Source organism: Sarcophilus harrisii, chromosome 6, assembly GCF_902635505.1.
Source record: "Sarcophilus harrisii chromosome 6, mSarHar1.11, whole genome shotgun sequence".
In the NCBI taxonomy this organism is placed as follows: domain Eukaryota; kingdom Metazoa; phylum Chordata; class Mammalia; order Dasyuromorphia; family Dasyuridae; genus Sarcophilus; species Sarcophilus harrisii.
In genome coordinates, this window is record NC_045431.1 from 238,479,532 (window position 1) to 238,489,652 (window position 10,121).

The 10,121-nt window shown below is 54.5% G+C and overlaps 1 protein-coding gene across 1 annotated transcript; it reads left to right on the forward strand.

Annotated features, from left to right (window-relative positions):
* The first annotated feature begins 937 nt into the window (after window positions 1–937).
* FGF19 (fibroblast growth factor 19) lies at window positions 938–6,404 on the forward strand. Its single transcript, XM_031942274.1, has 3 exons — window positions 938–1,163; window positions 1,645–1,748; window positions 6,025–6,404. Exons 1-3 carry the CDS (start codon window positions 938–940, stop codon window positions 6,346–6,348), a joined length of 654 nt encoding a protein of 217 aa, XP_031798134.1. The 3' UTR covers window positions 6,349–6,404.
* The last annotated feature ends 3,717 nt before the right edge of the window (window positions 6,405–10,121 follow it).

Below are 10,121 nucleotides of genomic sequence, written 5' to 3' on the forward strand. Positions count from 1 at the left end.
CCCCCTTGGGCCCGGCCAGCTTTCCTTTGTTGTGGTCCAGCAGGGGGGCGCTGGAGGAAGGTACGGGGTGCTGGGGGGAAGCCAGGGCCGAGGAGAGGGCAGCCATCCTTCTTTCTCTGGATTTAAGCTCCCCAGTCTGCACCCCCCCCCAACCTCGGAACATCCAACCTTCCCACAAGCTCCTCTTCTCTCCGCAGGCAGACTGTTTGTTACCCACAACTGGGCCTCCAGGAGCCAGCCAGTCAGCCAGTCTTCCCAGTTTCTCCTTTTCTCCCTCTCTCCTTCCTTCCCTCCTTTGTTCTCTCCCTTTCTCCCTCCCTTCTTATTTCTTTTCTTCCTTCTTTCCTTCCTGTAGCCATTCCTTCTCTCCCTCTTTATCTCCTCTCCTCCTTGTCTTCCTCTCCCTGCTTCCCCTTTCCTCTCTTCCGTTGCTCTCCCTCCTTCCTTTGAAGCCTCCTCCCCCCACACCGCCCATCCCCACTGCTACGGCCTGTGTGGGAGGGCCGGCTGGGGGCGGAGCCCAAAGGGCTGGGGGGGGGGGGGAGAGGAATGCCAGTACCCGCGCGTGGGGGGGTGGGGGCGGTACGGGTGTGTGTGTGTGTGAGTGTGTGTGTGTGTGAAAAAGTCGCCAGTGGATTTGGGTGTGGACTGACCCCCTGAGATTTGACCCCGGTATGAAATGCTCTAGCTATTTGCAGGAACCTCATCAATGAATGGACAGATAAGGAGCCCTATAAAAGGAGTGAACACCTGCAGCCGCTCGGTTCTCTTCTTCCTCCCCATCCCAGCGCCTTGGCTCCCTAGTGCTTCTCGCCCGTCGGGAAGCAACCGACCGCGTGCCTGGAGGTGCCAGTGCGGGTCGTGCCCAGCGCTCCGTGTGCCCCAGCGGCCGCTTGGAGAGAGCCAGCCCCGGGCCCGAGCTCCAGCCGGCTGCGCCATGGCCCTGCTGCTGACTCCTCTGCTCGCCCTGGCCGCGCTCTGGTTGGCCCCGACGGTGCGCGCCCGGCCGCTGTCGGACGCCGGCCCGCACGTCTATTACGGCTGGGGGGACCCCATCCGCACGCGGCACCTCTACACCGCCAGCCGGCATGGGCTGGCCAGCTTCTTCCTGCGGATCCATCGCGACGGCCGCGTGGACGGCAGCCGGAGTCAGAGCGCGCTAAGTAAGTGGGTGAGCCCCAGTGGGGGTGAGTGTGTGTGTGTGTGCGTGTGCGCGCGCGCGAGCGGGTGAGAGAGAGCGCGCGTGTACTTGAATATCTCTGCACACGCTGGAGTGTGCTTGGAGCCCTTCTTTGGAACTCCCTCCCTCCTTTCTTCCTCCCTCCCTCCCTCCCTGCAGACGAAAGCCCCTGGGGCGCTGGTCCAGGCTCATCCCAGCAGATTGGAGGGCTCTGCCCCGATCCTCTGGCCCCGCAGCACCTCCGGGGGCCGGGAGGCGGGCGCTCCTCCGTCCTGCTGGGCGAGGATAACCTTGGCTTCTGGCCGGTGGCGCCGGATCCCTCCCCGCCACTCCCCTCGAACGCTTCCATCAGCAGGCCTGGGTTGAGGCTGCTGGGGGCGCAGCGCGGTCTCCTGCTTCTGGGCTGCGTTCGGACGCCCCGTCGGGGCTCCTCTCCCCTACTCACTTGTCTCCTTTTTGCTCAGGTTTGCTGGAGATCAAGGCGGTAGCTCGGCGGCTTGTGGCGATCAAGGGCGTCCGCAGCTCTCGGTACCTGTGTATGGGAGACGCCGGGAAGCTCCAGGGATCGGTAAATCAAACCCCCCGGATAATCCTCGTGGGCTCGGGTAACTGGCTCCCCCGGGCTTTCCCGTGGCGGGGTTATAGGCTCCTCTCTGTGTGTGCCCTGGGCTCAAAATTCCTAGAAGGTTGAGAGCCTCAGTTTCCTCACCTGCAAACTACTGACTACCCCGGGACTCTGGGAAGCCTTAAAGAGATTAGGGATGTCAAGTTCTCAGCGGGCGTTGGAACTCTGCTAGGGGAGGAATTTGGCTTCTTTGTGTTAAGCAGCCGGGAGCCGGGGCCTGCCGGAGGTGGGGAAGAGGCTGGGGAGCCCGGGGGTCCCAGACTGCAGCTTGCGAGGCTGGCGGCTCCAGTTCCAGCCTAGTCGGGGGAGGGGATTGCTGGTTGCTATTTGCAAGAAAAAGGTCTCAGACGCTCCTTCCAGGGGTTCTGATAAACTAAGGCCCCGAAACCTGAGAACAGGGGCTATTGTTACTTTGGCTTGGAGCTCCAGCTCCCAATCCAGGGCCGAAAAACCAGGAAAGCCCGGAGCCGGGTGGAATCTGCTTTGTGCAGGAGCTGTGGCTTCTGCACCGGAAGCGAGATTGTGATAGTCCCTGCGGCATGCTGCCAGAGAGCAGCCCTTCCTATAATCCTGGAAGGGATGCTTTTATTGTCCCGAGGAGCCGCTGAGAGTCCCCGAAAGGCCTTTCCTAGGACTTTAAATCTGGAAAATTGGTTCCTCTAAAGCATCCCAGGAAATCCCATTGGAGAACCTTGGGGGTCGGTGTTGGAGCTCTGTTTGGCCGCATTTTAAAATAAAAACGTAAATTAAAAAGACCCGGGAGCCCCAGCAGCTCCGAGCCTCTTCCCCGCGGCCCGGTTTTCTAGCCATTCTCCCTTTCTGAGCCTCGATTTCTTTAGAAAATGGGGGTGAGAATAACAGGGAGGGATGGGGGAGCTGGAGCTGTCCATCATCTGCTAAGCCCCAGGCTCTGGGCTGAGAGCTGCCCAGATCTGGAGGAAACCAAGCATTCCCTGCCCCCCAGGGGCTCTCGTTCTGGTTAGGGAAAGTGATTACTGATAATTGGAGGGGGGGGGGGGCGGTTAGAAAACTGCTGAGTGACTCCAGACTAGTTTCTTAGCCTCTCCAAGTTTCGGTTTCTTCTGGAGGAAAATGGGGTGGGGGCGCAGGAGAGAAAAGCACTTTCTTTGCTGAGTTGTTGCAAGTCCCCAATGAGATCACAGAGTTAAGTGTTTTCCAAACTTCAAAGCCGTGGTTTCAATGCTGGCTATTATTATGTAAAGCGCTTCCCCATCTTTGCTGCGGGAAGGGAGGGTTAATTATGTCACCTTTGTTATATATTCACCCTGTCCCCCTAGTTTAAATCCTGCCTCTTGCAAACTGTCAGGAGAGTTTTTCAAAGATTTCCTCGTTTCTTCTGTCCCCAAAGCCGGGGCTTCCAGCGGATGGGCCCCCAGTCCCACCAAACGGGGTCTCTTCATCTTAGAAGAATAATAAACACTCCAGGCCTGTCAGCAGCCTCGCTACTGCTCCCCTCTTACTGTTCAGCTCAGGCCTAGTGGGAGAGCTCACCCCCACTGAAAAGGAGCTGGGCCCATGGAAAATCAGAGCTCGCTGCTTCCCTAATTAGCCGCCAACAAAGGCTGGAGTTCAAAGGGAGCCATTATAAAACCCCCTCTCTTTCTGGGGTCATCGATGGCTGCTGGCTGTGGGAGGTCTGAGAAGGGTGGTCCAAGGCAGGCTGGTCAGGGGCCCCCGGTGCCCTCTTGCCCTGCTGTGAATGCCCACCCCCACCCCTTGTGCTTCCCAAGACCGGGGGAATAGCCCGGTCTTCCCAGGCCAGAACCATTGCCTGCAAAGATGATGCAAGGAGAGCCCAGCTTTGATTAGCTCTTACCCAGGATGCTTCATGACCCAAGTGCAGGCCTTTTGATGTTGGTCCCCGGCTTGTTTTGTGGCTGGGAACCATTGATGTCGGCTCCCTTTGTGACCTTTATTAGTTAAATACTTGAAGGGGAGGAGAGGACTGGAGCAGAGGGAAGAAAGGAGGAGGGAGCCCGGGAGAAATCTGGCACCTGGGGGAAGGGGGACTCTACAGGCCATGCGCTTGTTTTTCCTCTGGAGACATTTACTTAAAGTGGCAGCATGGAGGGCCCTCTTGGTCTTTAAGATCATGGATGTCCCCACCATTCGTCAGGTGAGCAGCAGGGAAAGCCTTTTCCCATTCGTTCTGCCTAATGTAAAAGAGAAGCCTGGAGGAGGGGACACATCTGCCTTAATGTATCCCGAAGGGGATTCTAGGAGGGGTAGGGGGGCCTCTGTACACGAGGGACGACCTTCCTGTCTCTGGGTTCAGAGGGGAAGCAGGGGATTAAGGGGCTCCCTACAAAGCCAAGGGTCATCCCAGGCTGCCGGTGTCCTTAAGCAAAGGCTGGCTGACCCCTGCCTGCGGCATGGGACTCTGGCTGAGCTCAGTTTCTCTGAGAGACCCCTTCCATCTCAGATGCTGAGCGTCTGTAACTGCCAGCTGGGCAGTTCTCTTGGAGAACTCGAAGGCCAGCTGGCTGCTCTCTCTAGATACATCCTGAACCAGATGCTCCTGACAGGACCCAAGGGCTGGGAGACCCCCTATCGTCCTCCCTCCCAGCGCTGCCATCCTAGGGCTCCGGCTTGGAGAGGACATCACAAAGGGGGCTTGACTGATACTGACGTGATCATTAGAAAGAGAAATAGAGTGAGCTGGTCGTACACAAAGGCTTGGCGAGGATGCTGTGGAAGTGGGGAGCTCAGGGCTGAGCTGGACGAGGGGCCTCTGGGGTCCCCTCCAACTCGGCCTGGGAGACTGGGGAGTTTGAGGTTCACTTCTCAGTTTCTACTCCTCCATTTTAGAAATGATTGACTATAGGACGGACTAATCAGCGGCTCGACTTCATGACTGTTGGGAGCTGACCGAGAACTGCCAAGTTCTCTGGGATGTTTTATTACAGGTTGAAAGAGTTCACTGGGAGCCATCACCGGCAGTTCAGTGACCCCTGAGGCGCGGGGCCCTCATGCCTCTGATCGCCGGTTTGCTGAGCCCAGCACTTTAGTTATAAACATTGGCTGAGGCAGGCTGGACTTTCTGTCTCTGCTCCCTTTGTCTCTTTGTCTCTGGCTCTGGTTCTCTGTATCTCTGTGTCTCTCCCTTGGAAGTGGACTGTTCCATCTCTTAGCCGGGATCAGAGCGTTTCCCTCTGAGAACACAGATCCTTCTACATCACCTCAGATTATTTGGCTTCTTGAAAACATAAGTGAACCACAGGGATCAAGCTTTTGTCTCTAAAAATGGATCCTCGGGGTGGTCTCTGATAATATTGTTTAAAAGCCTGAGGAGCTTGGAAACGGAAGCCTTGAGTTCAAATCCTGGATTGTTCCTTCCTTTACTGGCTGGGAAAAGTGGGCTTGTGTTTGTAGCTGTGTGTGTTCTTTGTATCCTCAGAATTTAGCACAAGGCCCAGCACTTAGTCGGTGCTTAATATATGCTTATTGACTAAAAGGAGGACAAGAAGGCTGCTTTCACCTCTGGCTTTAGGGGATTCTCCACTAGAGCGGGAGGAGCCACCTCGGCTTGGAGTCCCCCCAGGGCAGAGGAGGGAAGCCCTTTCCTGGGGCGACCCGGATCTCTTTAAGGAAGTTCTTACTTAGCTTGCTTTGGAATCTTTATGGCTTTTTACCCACCATCCTTTGTCCCGAGCTCTGTCGTCTGGGACTGCCCAGAAAATCAAGTATCTAAATAATCAAAGACGATCAGTAGGTCTAGGTCTCCCAGAGTCGGATAGGCAACATTCAGCCATTCTTTTTTTGAGATTCTGTGGGCCTGGTTTCAGGGAAGGGAGGGCAGAAGGCTGCGTGGACCTAACAGCACCAGGTGCTGCACAAATGCTGCCTCCATCAAGCCTCCCGACAACCCTGGGAGGGAGCTGCTCGTATAATCCCCATTCTTCAGTGGAAGAAACGGAGGAAGTGACTTGTCCAGAGCCACACAGCCAGTAGGGCCTGAGGCAGGATTTGAACTCAGGCCTTTATGGGGAACACACTCTCCCACCCCCCACCTAATAAGGGGCAGAAGACAGACCTGAACCGGGATTCTGTGACCTTGGCAAAAATTGCCTTTGCCCTCGGGACTCAGTCTCCCAGTCCGTCACTCTGACTCTCTGTGGGTTAGTGGGCGCCCAGGCAGCCTGCAGACAGCTCCCGGCCTTCTCGGCCGGCGTTCTGACCCGTCTGTGTCCCCCTCTAGGTGAGGTTCTCCGCTGAAGACTGCACGTTCGAGGAGCAGATCCGTCCCGACGGCTACAACGTGTACCTGTCCCCCAAGTACGGCCTCCCGGTCTCCCTGTGCAGCGACAGGCAGAGGCAGCAGTTCCACGGCAAGGACTTCCTGCCTCTGTCGCACTTCTTGCCCATGATCAGCTCCACGCCGCTGGAGGCCGAGGACTCCGGGGGGCCCGGAGAGGCCTTTGACTCGGACCTGTTTTCCCCGCCGCTAGAGACCGATAGCATGGACCCCTTTGGCTTTGCCTCCAAACTGTCGCCTATAAAGAGCCCCAGCTTCCAGAAGTAACCGCGGCCCCTGCCAGGATTCGGACCCGGGGCCGGGGTCCTTCTCTCGGCCTCCTGCAGCCCACGGGGGGAGTCTCGAAGGATGAAGACGTCCCTGGAGAGAGTGATGGTTCCATTTTGTAAATACATAAAACGTCTCCAGATGGTACATGTGTAAGATATTGAGCATCAGCCAAAACCCCTGCTCTCACTTGGGCGGGGGCACCTTCCATGGCCAAGCCCCTGCCCAATGGATCCTTTACTTGGGTGGGGGCACCTTCCGTGGCCCCCGCTGCCCAGCGGATCCCTCACTTGGGCAGGGGCACTTTCCATGGCCCCCCTGCCCAGCAGATCTCTCCTTTGGGCGGGGGCACCTTCCATGGCCAAGTCCCTGCCCAATGGATCGCTCACTTGGGTGGGGGCACCTTCCATGGCCCCCCCTGCCCAGCGGATCCCTCACTTGGGCGGGGACACCTTCCATGGCCCAGGAGAGACCCCTTTCTGCCTCCAATCGGTGACTCTGAGAGCTGAAAGGGGGGACCTGACCGACCTCAGATCCATGTTGGAATGGAGCCAAGACTCCTCAAAATCCCTCAGCCAGGGAGGCTGCAGGAGGCCCCACCCCCACTCCTCAGGCCCGAATGGGTAGAATTGGAGGGTGAATGACCTCTCTCTCCTGCCTACTAAGCATCAGATTGCTCCTGGGAGATAAGGCTGCTCACCCCTCCCTACCCCCTACTAACTCCCTCTTTTAACCTGGCTTACCTTATTGACAGGAAGAAATGAAAAGACCTTGTCACCCCCAGCTCCATAACTGCCTGTCTTTTCAAAGTAAACACAGCTTGAAACAGAAAGAGATAGGAGCCAGCTTTGGGGCAGCTTATTGACCCAAGTCACTGGGGATGTCTCTTAGGCACCTCTCGAGAGACTTCCCAGGGAATAGCGACCAGCAGCCACTGGATAGAGCCCCCACAGGATTCTTCTCTCCCATAGATGGGTTTGGGCTCCTTCACACAGGCCGGCTCCTCCTCCTCCTCTTCTTCCTCTTTTTCTCCCCCCCCCCTTCTCCTCCTCCTTTCCTCCTTCTCTTCCTTGTTCTTTCTTTTCCCCTTCCTCCTCCCTCTTCTCTTCTTTGTTCTCCTCTTCCTCTTCTTCTGTCAGTAGTGGGGGGGCAGGAGCTGGGAATAATCCAAAGGCAGAATGGGGAGGCTTTCCCTGGGTATCCCACCTAGAGCAGACTTCCATTCCTTGTAATCGGGTGCTCATGGGAAATCTCACCCCCTCCTCTGCCCAGCACTTAGCTGCCCCATGTGATATTTATGAGTAATTTATTGTCCCATTCTCAACCCTTTTTCTTACTTTATTTATGCCCTGTCATATTTATGCGCTGGTGGGAGTTTGTTTTTTACATTAAAGTGGCGTTGGTTTGTGTCAAAGCCTGTCTTATTTCTGAAGACTTTGAATTTGATTCTGAAGATAGAATTATATCCAGTGGAGTGCTAAGACCTTCGGACCCCTCCCCGAGGTCTCTAAGTAGACTCTACTCTCTGAAAGCTTGTATTAAGTACCTATTGTTTGCCCTGTGACAAGCAGGGAAAGGGGTAGGGGAAGGTTCTTCTCGGGCAACAGCCCAACTGACCCCCTCTGGCGTCCCCCCAGTCTCCAGCGCCCCATCCTTACCACCGTTTTTTGGAAATTCCTCTCCCTGGGGATATTGTTGAAGAAGGAAAAGTGAATGGCTGCTGGACAGGGAGAGAAAGTGGTCAAAGCTTACTGCTCCCCCTTGGGAGCATGACTCTAGACCCTCTGCAACTGGTTCATGAATCCTCTGAACAAAGAAACTCTGCAGAGGCAAAGGGAGGGAAGCCACAGACTTCTGGATATCTGGGATGGGTCAGGTCAGAATTAGGAGGTTTCAGCCAAATCCCCTCGCTGTCCTAAGCCCGTCTCAATTTCCTGTAAAAGGGAGCCACAGTCCATGCTGCCTATCTCCTGGGAATATCCATGGGAATATCAGGAGGATGTACGCAAGCCCTTTGAGTGACGAGAAATGCTCGCATATGGAAAAGCTTTGGGTAACTGGGGCCCTTAGAGGAGGAGGGGGAGAGAGAGGCGGCTGGTGCTCCTTGAACCTCAGCAGGTTTTATAAGGAATTTTTGGTCAATCCTTTACTTTTGTAGTTTATCATGGGGATAGAGAGGAGGATAGAGAGGCGGCTGGTGCTCCTTGAACCTCAACATTTTTTGGTCAACCCTTTATTTTCGTAGTTTATCATGGCGCCACGGATCAATTTCAGATCCAGCCCCTGCCTCCTTCCAAACAAACATCCTGGTTGAATATCTCAGAAATCAGATTTCAGAAGTATCCCAGCAATGTGAGGGCCCCTCGGAAGAAATGGTTTAATCCAGGGGTCTGTGGGAAAGGATCACAGGAAGGGGCCTGGGAGGAAATCTATTCCAGTCCACTCATTTTATAGCCGGATGATTGGCCAAAAGCCACCCAGGTGGGACGAGATAGCCATGACTAACGTGGCATTGTGAGGTGTACGAAGCCCGGCACGGAGATGTTATCTCAAGTCCATCCTCACAACAGCCTGAAGGTGGGCGCCATTTTTATCCTCACTTTGCCAAAAAGAAAACTGAGGCCGAGATGTTGTCAGCATTGATTAAACACCTACCAGATGCCAGCCACACTGCTCCTAAGTTTCTGGGGCAGGATTGGAACTCGTTTTCTTGACTCCTGGTGTATCCTCTGCTTTCTTCATTAAACTACATTAATCTCTCTCTCTTTATCTCTCTGTGTCTGTCTCTCTCTCTCATCCCCCTTTCAACTCAGAAATTGCAGGATTCAGTATAAGACCCCATTTAATTTCCCATATGGCGAACCAATCGTATACATCTTATAGGGCTGGAAGTTGCCAAGGCAACCAGCCACAACTCACTCTACTACTTTGCTATTGTTTACACTGGACCAAGAATTGTCAAGTGTCTCCCAGAGGTTTCATCACAGGTAGAAAGAATTCCCTGGAGTCAGAACCTGCAGTTCATTGACCCCTGAGCCCGAGGCAGGTCTTAAGCTGTGGGGCCCTGTGAGCTCTGAATGCCAGGTTCCAGAGCCGGGCACTTAGTTATAAAACATTGTCTGAGTGGAGAGAGATGGACCCTCAGAGAGGCTTGAGATGTTTGGAATTTGGGATAGGAACATGTGAACTGAGACCAGATTTACACTCAGCTCCTCCTGACTTCAGGGCTACAATAATGTTTTTTAAAAGGCTAAGAAGCTTGGATTTAGAAGACGTGAGTTCCAGTCTTATCTGGCTGCTTACTGGCTGCGTGACTTTCCTTCTCTCTGAAAAAAGAGGGTGGGATTTAATGGATTTCCCCATGGCGTCCAGCTCTCTGACCTTTGGTGATCCTCTGCTGCCATCCTTTCTCTCCACAATTTACAGTTTACAAAATCCAGATTTCCTCCGTGGTTGAAGGAACCTTAGAGACCATCTCCTCTAAGCTGTCCCTGAATGAGAATTCCCTCTTCAAAGTAGCCAGTAAGCAGCCACCCAGCTTTGGCCAACTCCAGTGGGGCAACCCCGGCCTTTTTAGTACAGTTCCAACTAGTAAATGGTTGTTGACTGATCGACACCAACCTAACTCTATCACAACTTTCACCTTTCCTAGCCTTGTCGTCTGAATCCAACTGGAGCTAGTCCAATCCATCTTCTAAATCCTTTAAATAATGGAAGAAAACTATTATCCCCTGTCCAGTTTTCCTCCTCAAAGTTAAATGTTCAACTCCAAG

Coding starts and splice junctions, on each gene's coding strand:
- FGF19 (XM_031942274.1), top strand. CDS start 938: ATGGCCCTGCTGCTGACTCCTCTGCTCGCCCTGGCCGCGCTCTGGTTG. Junction 1,164..1,644: donor CCGGAGTCAGAGCGCGCTAA/GTAAGTGGGTGA, acceptor CTTTTTGCTCAG/GTTTGCTGGAGATCAAGGCG. Junction 1,749..6,024: donor CCGGGAAGCTCCAGGGATCG/GTAAATCAAACC, acceptor GTCCCCCTCTAG/GTGAGGTTCTCCGCTGAAGA.